Source organism: Drosophila arizonae, chromosome 5 (assembly GCF_054131065.1).
Source record: "Drosophila arizonae isolate 15081-1271.41 chromosome 5, UAZ_ARI_1.0, whole genome shotgun sequence".
In the NCBI taxonomy this organism is placed as follows: Eukaryota; Metazoa; Arthropoda; class Insecta; order Diptera; family Drosophilidae; genus Drosophila; species Drosophila arizonae.
This window is the reverse complement of record NC_142925.1, coordinates 5972988-5993853: the sequence shown is the minus strand read 5'-3', so window position 1 is coordinate 5993853 and position 20866 is coordinate 5972988. Positions and strand designations below refer to the sequence as shown.

At 39.4% G+C, this 20866-nt stretch overlaps 2 protein-coding genes across 2 annotated transcripts in view; one reads left to right on the top strand and one right to left on the bottom strand.

The window, feature by feature from the left end:
* Stacl (SH3 and cysteine-rich domain-containing protein) overlaps positions 1 to 20866 on the top strand; it is a 103904-nt gene that overhangs the window by 10978 nt on the left and 72060 nt on the right. The window contains 2 exon segments of the mRNA XM_089471571.1: positions 13647 to 15535; positions 18571 to 18762. Coding sequence (XP_089327697.1) covers positions 14098 to 15535; positions 18571 to 18762 — 1630 coding nt within the window. The 5' untranslated portion in view covers positions 13647 to 14097.
* Mtk (Metchnikowin) lies at positions 2598 to 2851 on the bottom strand. The gene has a single exon (XM_089470454.1). It carries the CDS (start codon positions 2814 to 2816, stop codon positions 2655 to 2657), a length of 162 nt encoding a protein of 53 aa, XP_089326580.1. The 5' UTR covers positions 2817 to 2851; the 3' UTR covers positions 2598 to 2654.

Genomic DNA, 20866 nt, shown 5'->3' with positions numbered 1-20866 from the left:
AGAAAAATGTCAAGGAATTTTCAGTTGTAAGAAGCAGATCAACTCAACTCAACTCGACTCAACTCAACTGGACTCGACTGGAATTATGTAATGCTCAAATATAAAGGAATTAGTTTTTGTGGCTCGGTTTTGTTTATAATTTGTTTATCTAAATTGAATTGTTTATCTAAGCAGCCGCATATAAACATTAGCCCAAATTGTATTCCTTGCTTTATTTTTTTATGCGTTGCCAATGAAAATCGATTAATGTGCGAATGGGCAACGCGTTCGTTTTGATTTATGGCTTTAGGAAACACTGGCCAACACACACAGACACACACAGACACACACAGACACGCACGCACACAAACAAAGATTTGCGCATAAAGGGCAATAATGCACAATAGACAAAACATCCATCGATTGTTAAGTAAACAATTCGCTGTTTGTTTTAGCTGCATAAAAGTTGTTGTTCAATTTTCGCTTTCATTTTGTTAGCAATTTTATTGATGTTGTTTTGTTGTTCCATCCAGTGCTGCTCGGTTGATCTTGTGGTCGATTTATGTAGTGCACGTTCGCTGAATCTGCTGCTTGTATACATATTGATTTGGCCATAAATTTACTTTCGCCTGCCTTTTTTTGTTTTTTTTTTTGTTTTTTTTTTTTTTTTTTTTGTATTACTCTTTTATTGATTTTTTGTTGCGAAATTTGCCTAACCTAATGAGCCGAAGCACTGAGCACAGAAAAAACCGCACAAATGGTAAAGTGCATGAAGCGAAATTGCTGCAAATGTCAGTCGGGCAAAAATTGTAAAAGGACGCCAAAGATGAGGCAACACTTGCCATGCCACAGCAAAAGCAACAGCAACAGCAATAGCAACAGCAACATCAACAAAGTGCTCTAATAGAGAGGAGGTTGCAACATCAGCAGCAACAGCATCCTCTGCTCGTCTTGGCTGCTGCACAAGGGCAAGTGCACGTGCTTGTTGTTTGTGGGCGTGGCATTGTGTTGACGCATGTTGACGTTGCCTTTGAATGGCATCGTTGTTGCTAGTAATTTGCAATGCTAAAACAAAATCAAGTGGCTGCCAACAAGGCAGCTAGGGTAAAAATCTGCTAGAGGAGCCAACGGACGACCTTCGACTCACTTAAAATATTCCATAGCACAATTTCATATTTACTTTCGGCTATCCCATTTAATACTTATCAACCGAATGGGCAACGGTCACAGCTCTTGAGAGCAATCGCCGCTGCTTCATTAATCAACTAATCTGAAGAGTTTCACGAAAATGAAACTCAAGCTGCGTGATATGTTGCTAAGTGTTGTTGCTGGCTCTGCTGGCTCTGTTACTGGCGTTAAGGGTTTGCCTCGTCGTGCTGCTGATATCGTTAACTCATTACTCAAAAGTTTTAATGTGTTCAAACTCTAGAAGGGCATACATCAAAGGCATGTGCGTAATGCAATTATCGATATTGTCGGAGCATACTGGTATTGGTGTAACTTTTCTTTCACCCAAGCAAAGGCAAAGGCAGCTCCACAGAATTTGCAAGTCATAATTGAAATTTGCAGGCTCATTGCCCCAGCGTCAGCGCTTGTTCAGTGCAAAAGTTTAGACAAACAACTTTTAAAATGGAAAAGAACAAGCAGACATCGTGTCAGATTACGTTGTGTCTGCTAGCAAATGTTAAGCAGCTGTTAAACATATTATAGCACCCTGTTAAGCTTGAGTTAAGTATGAGTATAAAGCGCATGTTAAGTAGCTGTCAAGTGGCAGCTAAATACCATTCGCAAATAGAACTTTTTAAGTCCTTTGACTGTCATCTAAGCATTTTATATGCTTATTGTTTTTTTAGTATATGGAGCGAATGAATGAATTACCACTCGTGTTACCATCTATTCTCCTATTCATCTGTTATATTTTTCAGTAAGTGGTGAGGTAGATAAATGAATCGAAATATTGAATATATTTTTATAGACTCGCCGCTAGATGGCGTTACTATCGCAAACGAAATTGACAGGCGTGCAGCATATTCTTGTCAGAGTTTCAGCCGAATAAACCAAAGATACTCGCCGCGCGGAAGTTTGACTCGAACGAGGAGGTCATGGGAATCCCAGAGGTCTACTTTGCATATCAGTTGAAGCACTGCTTAAGCTTAGTAGTTTTCTGATGGGTTTAAGAAGGCGAAGCATGCCTCATGTGGATCCTTCAGAGGCCGCTTATCGAACCGGCCGCTTATATACGACTCATGGGATCCGACGAAAAATCTTTTTTCTTCAGTTTTAGAGTTTTGGTACCAGCTTCGGACACTACTGAGAAAGACGAATTCGAATTTGAATTTCGGTTTCAAGCTTCACTTAACCTTAACCTTTCTGTGAATCAATCTATATCTACGGTTGCCTTCAATCAAGCCCCTTTGCCTTTAATCTACATTCGTAGTTCATCAGCTGACTGCTAATTGAAACATTTCACTGCCAGCGATGACTGTCGAGTTATGAGCTTGCAACATTTCAAAAATGACTAGCAAATTGTATAACGGCATTCAAATACAAACCTTGGCCAATTGTTTGTTCTTGGCAGGTGAAAGCAAAGTGCCCCCAATAAAATAACAAAGAGCGTCTGATGTATGCAGTAGACTTTAATCGCATCAAAATATTGAAATTAATCGACGCCTTGACTAAACGTAGGGACCAGGTCTGGGTGGATTAGGGTTGAACGGCGATGGCCGAGTATCAAAGGGATTGCGATCCTCACGATGACGAAAACGCGCCTCGCTCAGGCCCAGACCCAACAGCAGCAGCAGCGGCAGCAGCAACAGTTCACGCAGCTTTAATTGCATCTCGTCTCGTTTGTTGATTGATGCCGCCAAGCTGAGGAGACAGCGCTTTTATAGCAATTGATTCGGTCGGGTATTCACATGGCGATAAGCTTGGTGTTAAGAGTGCCGATAAGATGGGGATTTCTTCGACGAATAGAAAAATCACCGAGACTTACTAAGAAGTGTGTGTGTCAAAGGTCGCAGATTATCAGCAGAGCTGTTAACTGACAGCTGTTTAACATTAACGGGAACTGTTAGAATAGCTAGCAATTGTTTAGAGCAACATAAAGCTTTATAGCCTGATACTGATCTTATAATGATAGCTAAGCTAATATAAGACCTCAAGTACCATAGTGAGAGTAAAGTGAGGAAGTCTCCCTATATAGACTTATAAGTCATTAGTTTATGATTCTCTAAGGGTTATAGCTAACAATGCGTTAATGAGGCAAGAGCTAATAGCAAACTTTAATCATATGTATTAGAAAAGATTCTTTGACTTTATATTTATATATCACTTCTGTAGTTATGTATACTAAATTCCTCCACATCAGAATTCCTCCAGTCATAAATGTCTATGAAATCTCAATTAGCTGCTGCTCAATTTAAATTTATAATATACAATATGTTAAACAAATGCAACCTTTTGTTGGTATTCTAAGCAAGTTAGATGTAATTATAACACTCGCACGTCTCAGCCCAAGTCAATGAACTTTTTCAGCTCGGCCCACAGGCTTAGCAGGGCTTTAACAGGTTTTCAATTAATTATGTATTATGTGTTCAAACAAATATCAAATTTTGCTCATTTTGTACGCAATTCAACGTGTTTGGCTGGAGTGGGAGCGGGGTGGTGTCTAAAACTTAAGCGCATGCTATGCGTAGCTGTTCGCCAACCGCAATTGGGTCAATTTGTTAGCTTTGGCAGCTTTTGGTATTATGCTGGGAATTTGCATTTGCCTGGCATGCGGCTCGTCTTGATATCCCTGCTGACAGGTCTCATAAATAATAATTAGAAATTGGGCTAGCGAAGCCTTCGCATGGAAATGCATTCACCTGGTGTGTGTGAGTGAGCGTGTGTGTGTGTGTGTGTGAGTGTTGACACACACGCTGGTTGGTGTTGTGCGTGTGATGGCATTTATAATTTAAATGCAATTTAATTTGCGGCGTTTTTGTGACGCGCCAGCGGGGCGTATGAGTAATCAGCTGGCAGCAGCAACAGCAATAGCATAAGCAACAGCATCGACATCGGCATCGACTTGAACAGCACAAGCAGCAGCAGCAGCAGCATCAAATGCCTCCCACTGCTCAACTGTTGCCAGTTTTATTTGCGTATATTAAAATTGAGTACGCGCAAACATTTCAATGAGTTTCACACACAATATTTTTCTTTCCTTTTTGGCTTTGGCTTTCTATTTTCAGACGGCGGCAGATCCAAGAAAAGCGCTAAGAAAAACACTTGCGAAAATTAGCAGCAGCAGCAGCAGCAGTCACAGTCGCTGCTGCCGCGGCATCGGCGTCAACGTCAACGTCGGCGTCGGCATCGCCATCGGCCGTGTCAAGCTATAAATAGTGCGCACTGTGCGCGTGACAGCTGGTGGGACAGAGACGGTGACGTCATTTGCCTGGATGGACGCTGTGCTCTGCGGCGACGTCATCAAATCAAACAGCTTAGCAGCTAATTTGCAGCAACAACAACAACAACAACGCGCTGCTGGCCAAAGCCAATAAACACATCATAGACAAGACATTATCAGATGCTCTCAGCGTGCGGGCCACAAAATGTGCGAAACCAAAACGAATTGATAAGATCAGCTAAATATATATAGACTATTTATATATATACATACCTATATATATATATAATAACAATATGCACAGAGTAAACACACGAAGAGCCATGAGAATCGCACGAAAGCACAGCAAGAAAAAAGAACGAAAAGCGGAACAAAAACAAAATTTGTCAAAATAGCAAGTGAAATGCTTACAAGCTCCTGAGCCTCAGTCGAAATTCATCGTCGATCGGCGTCGTTGAATGCCTCGCGCTGCTGCGAGCGTCTTTTCTAGCCTCTTCGCGAGCGCGCGTGTGTGTGTGTGTGTTTGTGTGTGCGAGTGTGTGTTTATGTGCGTGTGTGTAGATGTAGTGCTGTGCGGTTGAATACATATATGCCCATACATAAAAATAAAAATATTTAAATATATGTATATAATATATATATTTAATGCGATATCTGGCGCTATACGCGCGTAAAAAGTGGCAAACGGACGCCTCTCCTCCACGCTGGCTAAATCGACTTAAACGAGCTACGAGAACGCGACACATCAACAACTAAGTAACAAGTAATAAATAAACTAAACGAAAAGCAAAAAGAAACAAATCAACAAAAGCTGAACAAGAAGAGCAAGAAAAACTTAAACGAACGCAAATTGATTTTTGCTGCAAACAAATACACAAATATATAAGTCGATAAATACGTGTCATAAATCATCACGAATAATTTGTGCTAAATCCGTTTCAAAACTTAAAATGTCAACCATAAATTCAAGCAGAGGATTTCATTTAACACAATTGCAGCTGCTCTAAACGGTAAGTACTCTATACACACATACATACATAGATGTTTGTATCTATATTTTAGTCGAGAAAGAAATGAAATCTGTGGGATTTATGACATTTGATTTGTAGCTCGACTTGAGGCCTTTTTGTGATATGTGCAGGAGCTGTTTCTGAAAGGTTTATCCGCAACTTGGAGCTGGTAGAGCTGGTAGAGTAAGCAAATTTGGATTTTTTACTGCAACGGCAGCAAATTCTTAACGGCAAAGTTTTGGTCGACTTGATATCCTTAATCTGTGCTAACTGCTTTGTTCACATATCCAGCCAGTCTGTCTGTCTGTCTGTTTGTCATGTCTATTTGGCTGCTTCTATTCAAACCAGTTTCGTCGCTTTTAAACTATTCTCATGCAACTATGCATAGCTGCACATTTGCCTTTGCCTTGCAGACAGCACAAAAGTTGCTTCAATTGAATCGTAGCATCAGGGTCTTGTCACTGAAATGCCTTTAAATAAGGCCTTGAACAAAAATACTTAAAATACCAAAACTAAAAAAAAAAATTATTGCTTATAATTGTTATTTGAATTATAATCAACTAAAACATGTTGACAAACGTGTATAAATTTATAAAAATTGACAAACTGAAAAATTTCAATATTGCTAATTCTATAGTGAAATCTTAATCATTTATGGATAATTAAATACATGTTAATATTTTTATACATGTTAATATTTTTATTATTTTACATGTTAATATTTTTATAATTATAAGTACGTATATATCCATATTAAAATTATGAGCTTTGCCATTAGCAAAGCAATTATTAATTATCATTATATTTTAAATTTATGAATTTATTTTAAGGAGATTTCAGCGTCAATCTGAATAAGAAGAGAATATTTTCTTATTTTTATTTTTATTATTTTTTTTTATTTTAAGTATCATATATTTTGTATGCAGGCTGCACTCTTGCAAATTAAACGACTTTCATACACTTTTCTAAGCCATATCTAGACAGTAATGTAAATTACTGAAAAGTTGAGTAAAACTAAATCTGCAGCTATTATTTTAATGAATTGAATGGAAGGCAAAATGAATCTAGTTTTCTGAGTTGAATAGAAAGCAAAGTAAACTCTGATGCAAACATTTTTATTAATTGATAAGAGTTTTTTATATTATTTTTATTATTTTGATGTGCTCGGCAATTTAATAGTTCACAAATGAAGTGCTGCTGGATAAGTATAAAATTTGAATGAATATATAGTGTGAGATCTCACTGAAGAGAATACCTAGAGAATAAAATGTACGTGCGTACTCCTGCCTTTCAGGTTGGCTGACAGGCAATTTGTATGGTTTGCTAGTCTGCTTAAGCCTCAATGACTGTGCTTTGAAATTCTTTCCAAGAAATCCTGAAATTCACATGACTTGCCTAGCAAGCCTAAAAATTAGGCACTGAATTTTAAACAGTGAATGAGAAGAGGCTAAAGTTAAGATTTGATTTTTGTCAGGCGTAATTTTTGCTGCAGCAATATGAGAAATTATATTTAGAAAAGTTATGTAGAAATTTAAAAAGAATTTTATACACATAAATATAAAAATAAACAAATTTTTTATTATCATTTATCTATATAATTATATTTTTCTTGGAAAACAGCTTCCATGCAGCTCAGCTCCGCTCAGCTCAAATTTATTGAGAATAAATATTTACATGACAATTTCAGGCTAGATAATTGACATACGCATGTTGGGCCATTAGGAGTGAAAGCATTTGCATTTTTGACAGCCAATCAATCAGTTGGTTGACCTTATAAATGGCCTGTCTAATTAGCCAAATGCGTTTTGGCTCTTTTGTCTAAGTCAAAATGTGGCTATTTCCGTGTAAAAAAGGGCTCAAGACTTATTCACTTATTTATGTACAAATATATGATAGCGAAACGTGCCACGGTAATAGGCTTTGTGTGTTAGACATGGAGAGAGGGAGAGAAAGATGGATAGTGAGAGAGAGAGGGGGAAAGAGAGTGTGTGTGGGAGGTGTAGCATAAGCCTACGTTGATTCAAAACGGGCTCACGCGGCGCATACGCAATTTGTGTGCCACTGGCTCTTCCTGTGGGGTTTCTCTACTCTCTCTCTATCTTTCCCACTCCCTCGCTCTCGCTCTCCCTCACTGTGCATGTTTGTCTGCATGAATGTTTTCATAAATTGAGTTTGCTTTTTTCGACAGCTCCTTTTGTTAGGGGTTGACACCGACAGTGCTCGCTCGCCATCCCTCGCCCACCCCCAATCCCGCTGAGAGCCCCCCTACGCCTTGCCGCTTTTATGCATATATACTACCTGTCATTATTCATTGCGATGCGACTTTTGTGTCTGTTGCTGGCGTCCGTTGTGCCGCGCCAAAGCTGCGCATTTCAATAAGGGAATTATGAGCTATTAGGCATATATATATGTTATATTATAACAAAAATAAAATACAGCTATTAGGAACCTGCTGGCTCATTGTTATGCACGCTAAGAATTGTGTGCTTGAGGGCGGCTTACGCAATTGATTAGCTTGAGATGCTTTGCTGTGAAGTAGTTGTGCTTGTAGGGTGCAAAACATTTCAGGAATTTTGTTTTATTTATGTACATGCATACATATACATATATGCAATAGAACACAGAAAACTTGCTTAATTTATGTGCACAAGTTCAATGTAATAAAAATAAATATAACACATGTGCAAAGAGCAATTGCAATAGCTTCAGCTCAAGCTATATGGGCGCACTGCCATCCCATCTAGTTACGTATGCGTGAGTGTGTGTGTGTGTGTGTGTGTGTGTGTGTGTGTGTGAATCTGTGTATCTGGGTCTTCACAGTGCCCCCTTGTCGTACCTTGACAATGCACTTGAGTCAAGTTTGCTTCCTCTCTGCCCAGGTTGCCGAGCTGCTTGGCTGCCAATGCAAAGGCTGCCAAAATTGCATTGAGCGACAGCTTGGTCGCGTCAGGGGTATCAAAAGGGGGAGGGAGGGGGTGTGAGCGGGCATGGGCGCATGGGCGTCCGGCAGACGCCCAAGCATGATACGAGCAGCATGTAGCAAGCAGCTGAAGCAGAAACAACAACAGCAACAACAACAACATCAACAACAACTACAACAACAACTACAGCTACAACAACTGCGGCAGCGGCAGCTGCAGCAACCAACGCGCACTGCTTGTTTATTTATTTATAACATTTTGTTTGCTGCTCGTTGCCTCGTCGCCTGCTGTTTGCTGTCGCGTTTCCTGATTATGATCCACCCCTGCCATTGTGGGGTATATTGGCTGGGTCATTAAACATGCCCAACACATGGCGTCCAACCTGTCTGTCAGTGTTCGCATTTTATATGCAACTGCAGGCTGTCTAATAATGTCTTAACTAATTCTAAATTTAGTTTTACATAGTAAATGCATCTGCGGAATGATTGAATCGAATGGAATGAGGAATGGAATAAGCTAAAGGCATTTCGATATTTCGAAATATATTCGAAATATTGCAAGGTATAAGTGAAACGAATAATTTGAATGTGCCGAATGATATTCGTTTTGTGATTCATTTTAAGTGCATCTCGGATGATTGTGTTAATGGCCATGAATGAAAGTGATGAAAGAGAATGATGTTAATGATGACTTTGTATTAGACTTGATTTTACGAGGGAGTGAAATGAAAAACTTTGAATAATATAAATGTAATTTATGGTGTTCATATAGTAAATCATTTTGAAGGGATGATGGCCAAGATGGCAACAATTTGTTTTATAAGGCAATGGTACTTTGAGTGGACTGAAAAAGAAAGAGTAGTTAATTTGAATGTGTTTATTTAACGAACTTATGATTAACTTGATATTTTTTTAAATTCATATACAAGAAATATTTATTATGCAGTTGATTCTAAATGATTCATTTGAGGTGAATATTCAAAAAGTAGTTGCGATGAATTGTTGATTCTGAATGCATGAAGAGAGTATGAGTTCAATTCATGCGAATGATTCAATCTGAATACACACAAAATAGAAAAAATATCAATATATATGCAAATGATATTTATTTTATATTTATCATTTTTTTTCTTTCTTAATTTTCTTAATTTCTTAATTTTATAATTCCTTTATATCCCGCTTTACTTTAACGAACACGAATGAATTCAATTTGAAGATTAATATGTTAATTCAATTGCATATTCGAATAATTATGAATTTAACGGAAAACGTAAACTGAGAAACTTTTTGCTCAATAGCTCGTTTGATTGTATTTCAAAAAGTGTCGGACTCCGGCCGAAGTTTGCTTTATTTGATGCAACATAAAATTCATTAAAAAGTTTTTCTGTGCAAAATAATGAGAGTGTGAGAGCTGAAAAACTGGTGGGAATATTGAATTTTCGAGTCGTTGCCTGAAATTCAAGTGTATGAAAACTTTTTGTTGGGCTTGTTTCTCTGATTGGAAATGAAACATGAGAAGAATTTGCTTGTTAATGCTGGAGTCACTTTGTTCGCTAGGACAACAAGGCTCAAATGCTTAACTATAAACACTGAACATATATTGTTTAGCATACGTATTTATTTCAGTGTATTTGCTCTTCGTTGAGCTCTATAAATTTATTTCCCTTGCCTGTTTTGAATTCATTTTCATGCTGGGCTTGCCATGAATGATAAGCGCAAGTACTTCAAAGTAGCTAACGGGCTGCCAGGCTGCCACTGCCAGTCTGCCACAGCCCGCCTCTGCACCTGCCACTACCACTGCCTTTGGCACCTCTTGCCACCCTCTGCAGCCGTTTCTCAATTGTTGCCCCACTGTCGGTCGCTGTGGGGCTGTCAGTGCCATTGTCAGACAGCGTCAGATTGGTTCATTGTTTTTATTATTATTTCTCTTTTTTCTTTCGTTTTTGTACTTTTTGTTCTTTTTGTAGTTAATTAATTTTATATACTTACCGTTGCACTTTTATGGCACAAACAAATTGCTGCAGCCCAAAGGCGTTTTTTCATTGTTGTTGTCGCAGCTCGTTGTTGCTGCTGTTGTTGTTGTTGTTGGCTGTGCATTCCATAAATTGGCTTCCACTTGGTGCTTTGCTTTATGATATGGCCATCTGGCGTATTGGATATATCGTATACCTTACAGAGTTGCTCTCTGTTAGCCTTTTGACATCGAAAGCTTTCAGTTTCCATTTTTTCACTCCCCTTTTCCACTCTAATACATTCCGGTACATCATGCCGCACCGCTCTAAGCATGATTGATCAATGTTGACAGATTTAACGAGCTGCTAAAGTGCTGCAAAACAATTCAATTATCGGAGCGTGTGTGTGTGTGTGTGTGCGGGTGGGTGGGTGTGTTAGTGAGTGAGTGCTGCTGCTACTGGGCAAATGGAAGGTAAACATTTGCATATATATGCTTAACCTTTTTATAACCTGCTGCAAATGCATCATCGGTCTTACATCATCTGGAACATGATTATCAGCAGCTGGCAACATCATGATGAGCTATGGAACTACTGGGACACACTGAGAGCATATGTGGGAATGTGTTTTGTAACTAAAAGTTGTCGATGTATATAAGGCGGTGTATATGCCCATATAAGAAAGTCAGGAGGAAGCAATGCGAAGCCTAAATCATGTAATTTAGCTATCGATTTCCTTGATTTGCAACGCGCTGCGATGCATTTTCCATTTTCCTTATATCAGGTCGCGCTGTCGTCTTTATTTAATAATCATGTATGCATTCACCAGTTGAAAATATTCAGCTTATACAGCTAAGTTACATGTGGGTCACCTACAAAGTGCTTTGAATAAGTTGCTAGAGTCTAAATTCGGAGTTTTCTAGCTGTTAAATATATCCATTGATGAGCTTGCTTATTTGGGAAAACTATAATCTCTTTGCACAAATATCTAAGGCATAATTAGATCAAAACTACAATACTACTTATAGTTTTCTCATTAATATTTCATATTTAATTAATTTTCAATGAATTTCATGGCCCCTGAACGCCCATTATGCAGTCGGTTGGATCCCATTGCAATGTGCTTACTTATTCCATTTAGTTTGCCACGTTTTTAGTTGCAATGCCTGGCATTTAGGTGTGTGTAATTATTTATGTGTGTGCTGACCTGCCACACACTTCACACGGCTCACACACATGCACACACACATTGACAGGCATTGCCGCTTATAAATAATTCAGTTTGTATTTCAATTGCGTGATTTCGTTACCCTTCAGAAAAACGAGAAAAAAAAAAAGAAAAAGAATAAACTGAAATAAAAATATTTTCATCATTTATAGCGGATTCATTTATTTATTTATTGATGCATATTCGGGTTTTTCTTTCTCTCTGCTTTCTCTTCTGGTATTCAGCGATTGCAAGGTCTCTGTTGTCAGCTTATGACAATACGAATTTAATCGCTCTCTGGGCTGCTGTTGCTGCTGCTGTCTGTGCGTAATGCGATTTCAATGCCGTCTAGATTTCAGCTGGCCATTGGCCAAAAAGTATCTCAATATTACTTAAGCTTGCGCTCGTCTTGTTTATGTAGCCAGAGGTTAGCCAGGTCTTTGCCATAAATTGCTGTAGATAAAGATGCCGAAGCATTTGAAAAGTAATTTATAGTTAATAATGGTCTTTAGTAAGTGATTTGTGATTGCTTTATTTCTTTTTTTGATTTATCATGTGAATTGCAATTTAGTTGGGCATTAAGTCAGTGATGGGAAATAAATATATAGAGATGATTTTTTTTTTTCGGTTGTTAAGGGTTAGTTTAGTTAGATTGAAGAATATTTATATGTATTTTTTTTTTTTTTTTTTTTTTTTTAACTTTTAGTTTTATATTCCATTTTGATTAGTTTAGCTAATATTCCTACTGTACTAGCTATAAAATTTAATTAAATTTAGCTAGTCTCGGGTGCATTTCTCCTCCCACCTCTAATTATTACTCAAAAATCTAACTTCATCTTGCCAGCTAGCCAAATTAAATTCTAGAATTTTCCCTTTTTTTAAAGAGCTTCACATTCCAATTATTCCACAAACATCTAGCTTTATCTTGCCAGCTATATATCATCTTGACAGCTTTCCATCCAACCCTCAACCAATTATCACATTTTACACTCAATTTGCTCACAGTTGGCTCAGCTTTTCCTTTAGCACTCTAATTAATTTGGCTCATCAATTGTCTAATAGCCGCTCAGCGTGATAATAACAAACTCTTCATGCGCGTAACTTCACTCTTGGCTAAGTACATAATTTCTGTTAATTTCTGTTCAGAACCATTATTTGGCTCTTAACTAACTGGGCTAAGCACGCATTATGCTCTGCGGCCCCTTGTCTGCGTTTAGGCCTTCATATTTTGGCAGATATGTGAGAGAAAAGTTGGGCCGAACTTTTGTTTTGCCAACTGCCAGCAAAGTTGGTCCAGCAGCTGCTCCCGGCTGTCCCAAATCCTGCTGAGAGCATATCACTCGCAACATCTAGCATCATCTAGCAGCATCCTCTGGCCACTCGCTGTTCAATTCGAATGTTAAACAATTTAATGAGCACGAAAATTGCTGCGAAATGCAGATTGCGAAATTCTAAATAATTCATTTATGTTTTGTGGTCAAAGTTTTTGTTTTTATTCATTTCCATTACGCCCGACAGACGCTGTTCAATTAAACTGAGCACAATCAATGCTTTAATTAGTGAAAACATCCTGCAGACATGTGGCGTAGATGAAATTGACTTGTTTGACTGTTTGAAGTTTATTTGAGTCTGAAAAGCTTTTTATCTTCATTTAATTAAATTGTTCTTCTAGTTGAGCACTTTTTGGACATTTATACCAATGTGTGTTTGTTTGCTATAAATGAGCACGTTTCCTGCATAGTTTATCTGCGGAACTTCATTATTAGTTGAATTGTTAGTTCTCTGAGTTAGCTGACAATTGGCTTCTCAATTTGAAATGTGAATTCTTCGTTGTAGTTTAAGAATAATATATAATAATATTTTAATTAATTAAAATATTCGCCTTTGTTTAAGACTTTAAGAAAAATCAAGCTGGAAGTCAATGAAACGTTTGAAATTAATTTTTATTTTATATTGAGAGCCAATTAAAATATTTTGTATATGCCTACATATAAGTTGAAATATTGTGCAAGCTTAAAGCTTAAAATGCTGTCCATAAAAATAAATTACAGGGTATTTTATTTTTTATGTTCCGCCAAGTTTCAAAGCCAAAACTAAATAATAATTTAGAATTATTATTTAATCTCTTTAGTTCCACTGCTTTAAGACTTTAACTAATTACTCTCTCTCTCCCTCTCTCTCTCTCTTACAGTTATTGCCAGTATGCAACGCTCTAAATGACAACACGATCCCAAAAAGTTCGAACTCGTTTTGTGATAAACCCAAGTTGAATCAAGTACGCGCCAATTATAGTTTAAAATAATTTCTTCTTCTATCTATATATATAGTATAAATACTTAATTACTATACGTAACTCTTTTTAGTTTACTGAGACTTTGAGACAGAACAAAACACAACATTATAAAAGACAAATTGACGACACACTGCACTAACTAGAAGAAGAAGAAGAAGAAGCAGGACAACAATAAAAAGCAAATAACACAAAAAGACAAGTCCGACCCTCTCGAACCGCTAGTAGTTAACCACGTTTAGTTAAGCGCTTTATCAACTTTGTTAGCCTTATAGTGTTAAGGACTTAGCCCGAGTGCGCTCTGATCAGATTCATAGCGTGTTGCCATCATGTCACATGGCGACATTGAGGAATGTACGTAATATATCCCGCCGATGAGCTCATCTTAATGACCTATGGTTTCTATGCACCACGTGTGAAACCGCGTCCCACACTCGACTGCCTGCGCGAACCGCTCATACCCATCGAGGTCCCAGCGAGATCAGCGAGACCCGTCGGCATCTTAGCCAACAGTGCAGCCAACGCCAGTTCCAGCTTCAGCCATCACAACTTTATTGGCGCCGCCGCCACCAGCTACACAAACGACTCGACGCGACCCACCGAGTGGTTAGCGGCCGCCGTACAAGCGCCCAATCCGACACGCATTCCCACAGCACCGCCCAACTCGCCGCACCGCCAGCCACCTAGTGTTAACTTTTTTAGCTTTGAGCAGGAGACGCCGTTGCAGCAGCAGCCAGACCCGAACCCGGAGCCGGAGCCGCAGCCAGAGCCGCCAATATTGCCAATTGGTGTGCAATCAACGCAGACACAGAGCCTGCCGCCGACGCCGACGCGACGCACCTCACGCGCCTCGCTAACCCACTCGAATCACAATTCCGGTGGTGGCAGCAAACGCTCGAGCGTGCGCAGCAATCGTTCACAGGCGCCGTTGACGCCGCTGCTGCCACATCAGCGACCGCTGAGCACGTCCATGTATAATGACGCCAGCATGCAAGGAGGCGGCAATCCCAGTGCAGCTGGACGTGCACCATTCCAACGCAGCAGCGCCTACGACGAGGACTCACGTCTGATTGACTATGGAGCTGCAGGCGCTGCGGCGGGCGGCGCAGTCGGAGCGACTGGCGCCCTGGTCGATGCCCGTTCGCGCAGTCCCAGCATCTTCCTGGAGCCACCCTCACCAGATCCCACGCACGCACACTTTGGCCCCGGCTGGGGTCGACCCATGTCGCCCATGGACCTGCCACCAGAGTGCTCCAGCAGCAGCCTGGCCAGCAAATCTCCGACCAGCAGCAAATCTCGTTTGCGGCCCAAGCTCCATATACCATTGGGTCGACTTGGTCGCTCCACTTCCTCGGATACGCGCGAGAGCAATCGCCTGCGCGAAGATGTTCATGTGCATGTCGAGAATCCGGTCTTTAGCAGCGAGAATCTGCGCCAGAACAACTTCGATGCATTCTTCGAGGCACGCGAGCCGGTCATCAAGCTGCAGCCGCGCAGCCCGAACGCAGCGTCGCCGGACGGACGCGGCTACTCGCCCCCCCTGGAGAGGTATGCGGGTGTCTATGACTCACCGCGTACGCGCACTCCGGCTGGCGGTGCGGCCGGCGGGGGCGGGGGTCTGTTTGCGCGCTCACCGCAGGAGGATCGGGAGCGTGCGCTCAATGCGCGCTCCCGCAGCGCAGACAATTGGGATGAGGCGGCTGGCGGTGCGGTGGGCGGGGCGACCGGCGGGGCCGGCAGCAGCAGTGCCGGTGCTGGTGGTCGGGCTGGTGGCGGCGCGCACTCCAAAGGTGACAGGTGCCCCCAACAAATCTATTCTCTCACAAGCTAATCAAATTGTTTACAGTTCGTTCTTATGCCGCTGCTGCCGCTGCCGCTGCTGCTAAAAGAAAAACAAAAATTTTCTCTTTGAAAAAGTTGTTGCATACAACACATTCGTTTGATTGATTGATTGATTGACAGCTGCATAATCAGCCAATGCGCTGCAAGTTTTCTCGCTGTGCAGTCGTTGACAATATTTTGTGCCGCTTGTCATGAAAAAAAATGAAGTCCTTGCAGGATTTATGTGCGCGAGTTTGTTAAATCAAGTGTTCAGACAGAAGAAGAAGAAGAATTTCAGAAGACTTATTTATAAGAAGGTTAACTCAAAGAAGAAGATATTAGGGACAATGCAAGTAATACATATTATATATATAATAACATATTCATACACATATGAATAAAACTATGAATGAAGATAGAGAACTGTGAAAGGACTCTTCATGGGAAATATGAATCATTAGATGAAGATTTGAGTAAGATTTTAATTGAAGAGAATTTTATAGTATAAATTACCAACTTGTAATATCAATGGGCTTTAAAAAAAATCAAAAGTTATTCAGCTTAAATTTTTTCAAATTACTACTAACAAATGAATTGAAATGAATTATGGCAGACTTTTAGTTAAAGCTGATTGAACTGAAAGTTTCTTCAGTGTCTGAAATTCAAACCAGCTTGCAATATATTATCTAAGACCACAAATACTCTGGCGTCTTACATAAACAAAGTTTCACTAAGTAAACTCCTTAGAGTTTTCTACAAATTTTCTTTGGCTTGGTAAATAGTTCAGAGCTGCAAGTGGCTCAACAAGTTTCTTGCAGTTCTGAGTGTCTGACTAGTTAAAGCTCTTCCATACGATATAGATATTTAAAAGTTTTTGGGTTAGATTTTGTTGAACCTAAAGAGGTCTGGGCTAAGTAGCTAGAATTGGTATATATATGAAACATTTTAAATCTCAGTTTCGAATCAAAGAAATCCAACCTATTTCGCTTAAAGTCTTTAAATCAAAAATCTAGTCTAGGCAATAAATACGCTGTAAGAACTGTTGCAATTCACAAGACAAAACTGCAAGAACTCACAGACTAAAAAAGTCAGACGTCAGGCACAAGTAAAAAAAAAGTGGAAAAATGTAGAAAAAGAAGGAAAACAGCGCATTAGTAATTCCTGCAAGGATATGCAAGCTATTCGCATGCCAAACTTGAGTTATTTTTCATATTTTCTTACACGTTTGCATAGTTACCGTTACCTTTTATGAGCGAATGAATAATATGAAAACAAGAAAATCTTCAACTAAATATGGAACGCGTCGAGCTCCCTTCCGCCGCTTGACTTTAACTCAAATACGGGCTGACTGCCTGTCGTCTTATCCTAATTCTTATCACACATGCACCAATCTCCGTTCTCCTCGTTCTGCGCCTCTTGCATGCAAAGTGGATTATGTGCATGCTTGCATATGCTCCGTACATACAGACACACACACATTTGTACTCACACTCACACACATACATGCACTCACACGTGGGTGGGGCTTAACCTTGTATTGCGTGGCCCGAGGCGGGGCCCGAGGAGCTGTTTCGGAGCGCGTGTTTTTCCACTTGGAAATGGGCACGCACATAATTCCTTGGCAAATGCAAGTGCGAGTGCTTACAAAGGGCAAACTAGCAAAAGGAGGCATGCTGCACATCCTGCCGTCGCAGTTGCAGCTGTTGCTGTAGCTGCTGCTGTTGCTGTTGCTGGCGTAGCCAAGCTTAGCAGCGCATGAAGTGTAATCAACAACATTTGCCGCGCATCCTGGGCGCCAGGAGTTGGCCGCACGTGAGCACGCGACGGCTCAAGAATCCAGTTGTCGCCCACTTGGAATTCATTTAAAAGTTCAGAGCGTAGCAAATTTGATGACCAGCAGGAGTAGCAGCTATCAACTGAAACTAAATCAACAGCGTGTTAGACGTGATCCGAGCTGCTGCTGCCACTGCTGCTGCTGCTGCCACAGGATATTGTGTGTGGCACGCCCTTGGCTTGTGTGCAGTCGAGTTGCCACATGCAATGGCGTCATTCAATGCGGCTAAATAATTGCCGTAGCATACTTTTGTGGGCGAGCAAATGGAACGAACGCAAATAAAATCACACTCATACGCCACGTGTGCTACTAAGGGTTGCGTGTGTGTGTGTGTGTGTGCGAGTGTGGTCAAACAATTGGACAGCTAAAAAGCTGAAACTCTTGAGCACTCTAAACCGAATGCCCCCAAATGCCTTTTTAGCCGTAGCAGCTGAAATAGAAGCCGTTACGCTTCATTTATCGATTGAATTTGAAATGAGCCTCAATTGGATAGCCTCGACAATGTCTTGGCAGCCACGAGGCGGCTGTGTTGCTTTGTTGACTTTTGTAATGGGCGCCCAAGCACTTGAAATTTCCGTTTGCTCAACTGACAAATACAACAAACAAACGGAATGGATGCAAACCGAAGGCCCACGGCAGGGCTCGGCTCATTATTTATGCATAAATATGAGAGGCAGCGATTTGCTGCCGCCCACTTGGTGGGCGTGCACAGATGTCTGGCACGTCAGCCGCAACCAACCTGGCTGCCACACACCCACACACATACACACACGAAGGTAGAAGGCGAGAGAAAAAAAATAAGGAATTATTAAAGCTGGGCCCTGAGCTAGGGTAACTGCGGGAGACGACGCCGACGATTCAAACTGTTTCATTACGAGTTATTTATTTACTTATTTTCTTACAGATTTGTTGTTTTTCATTTATTAAATTTGTTGCGTTACGATTTGATTGGAGATTTGATTAAATTGATATGAAATTAATTTTGTTTGCGTTTCAGTAATTTTATTTGCATTTTTATTTCCTTTCGAATTTGAATTTAATTCATTTACATTTTGCTTTGAATTAATTAATTTGATTTTTGTGGTTACTCTTTGATTGTTTTCTTTTGAGTTGAATTGTTTTTGTTGCGCTTGGAAATATTATTAATAAGCCTTCGTTTACTTCGTACAGATTCTTTGGGAAAATCTTCAAGTGGTCGAAAAAATCGTAGTTTCTTCGGGTGGAGGGGACCACGCGGTGGTTCCCTTAGCCCACAGGGCAGCATGGCGTCCTATAATGGCATACTCAAGGACTACAGTCACAGCAGCTTGAATGAGGCTTTCAAATCCCAGAACAATGTCAACTTTAAGTTAATTAAAACAGGTAAGTGAAATAAATACATATATCCATATACATATATTGGCATGCTGCGAAAGTTTTCGTTTCGTTGTCTATTTTCATGCTCAAATGAACACTTTGTGTATTGTGCGTGTGTGCGTGTGTTGGGGAAGAAATGTTGTGTGTGTTTTATTTGCAAAAGTTTTTTGATTGTTTTGACTTTGTGCTTCGTGTCTCTTCTGGTATTTTATGTGGCTTTCGGCTTTCGGTTTATGGCTTATTGATTTCAATCGCAGCGCGTCTTTGTGCTCAGCATACCTAGTGATTGTGCCATAAATCTATAGAATTGATGTCGGACACGTTTTCAACTTGCTGCCCTATAAATAACGCCAGCTTAGCATCTGGCTACCATAGCGATATGTCCGCTTTACAGCTTAAGGCGCACACATTTCTCTTTATATGTGTAGTAGTGTCGTGTGTTGTAGTTGCCTTTGCTTCCCTTTTAAAGTTTGTTACAACTTTGTGCACATGCTGCATCGACTCTGATACCCTGTAGACACTGTTGATTGTCGGCTGGCAAATATCAAAGCGAACGGCTGGCAAATACTTATCATGCATGAGAGGTGCGAACATGTAATTTATTTATTTTGCTGGCTTTTTCACTTTCAATGGAATTTTGTTTATTATTTGTCGCATTGCCATGAGGAGTCACAGCAAAATATGTTTTTTAATGCGCAGCACTGAAAACAAATCAAAAGTCCTGGCAAAAACAGCTCAGCGAACATGCTGTAAATATAAAAATATTTGTAAACAATATGAAAAGTCTAAAGAGAATTTCTATAGAGAATGGAGATGGTATGGCATAAAATGATTGATTTGATTTAAACTGAAGGAAACCTGTGCAAATGAAATATAGTTGGAAATTGTCATAAAAATGCGTGATTTTAATGAAAATTTGGTGGAGGAAATTTTTTCAAGAAAATAATAAATTATGATTGAGAGTATTTTTCATATGAATTCAGCTTTGATACAAATTTGTTATTGGAATTTGGATTCGATATAGCAAAATACTGAATTTTTATTGGAGTTTTTATGTAACATAATGTGTAGGGGAAATTGACTAAACAAGTTTTATAGCTGTAAATTTAATTGCAAGTCAAGTGAAGAAAAATAGTTGAAAATATTTTTTATATGCATATGTGCAAAATGTATATAAAAATTATTTTTAATTATTTTTCTTTACAGCACTTGAAATTAAATTTATATATATATATATATATATATATATATATATATATATATAAATTTATAAAAATATTTTATAAAATATTTGGAAAATTTGTAAAAAAAAATTTAGATTTAAATGTTTAAATTTAATACAAATTTCAATTTTTGCAACAGCTGCAAATATGTCTCACACATATAAATCTAACTAAAAAATAAAAAGTTGAATGTGTAGCAGAATATTCTTCAGTTTATAGCAAGAGGTATGCTTAAAAAGTTGCTGGAATGTTGAATTTCCGTTGGTTACGCATATATAAGAATCAACATGTTCGTAAATTAAGTTAACGTGTTTGGCCATTATTAATGCTTTGTTAGTTTTTAGTAAAATATTAATGTAAAGTGAAATATAATAACTAACAGCTAAGATTTTGAAGAGATGAAAAAAAAAAAAAATAAATAAATAAAATAAAATAAATATATACAAAGAGAAGCCTTCATATACAACCAAACTCTTTGAGCAGACCTCGTCTAGAATAGTGTTTAACAAACATTAAATATTATATTACAATGATAATTTCCCAGATCAACTCACTCATTACCAATGCCGCCTCCACCCGCATACCCGTAAGTTTACAGGGCATCTGTGCAATGGCAACTGGTGCCTCATATTTGGTCTTGTTTGTCTTCACTTGTCGGAAGGACGCACGAGCATAACTTTTGACTTGTGTCACTAAAAGTTACACAGCCTGTTTGCCTGCCAAAGCACAACATATACTCGCAGTGCGCCAACTGAGCAGAAACTGCACAGAAACTGCACAGAAAATTGCATTTGCGTTGCCCGTTTCCAATTTCAACTCAGCTCAGCTGCGAAAGTTGGACTGGGCGAAACAGTTTTTAATAACATTTCGTTGTGCGGCATGATTTG

What these genes read in the sequence shown, in the direction of transcription:
- Mtk (XM_089470454.1), bottom strand. Translation starts at nt 2,816, where the DNA reads ATGCAATTAAAGCTGCGTGAACTGTTGCTGCTGCCGCTGCTGCTGCTG.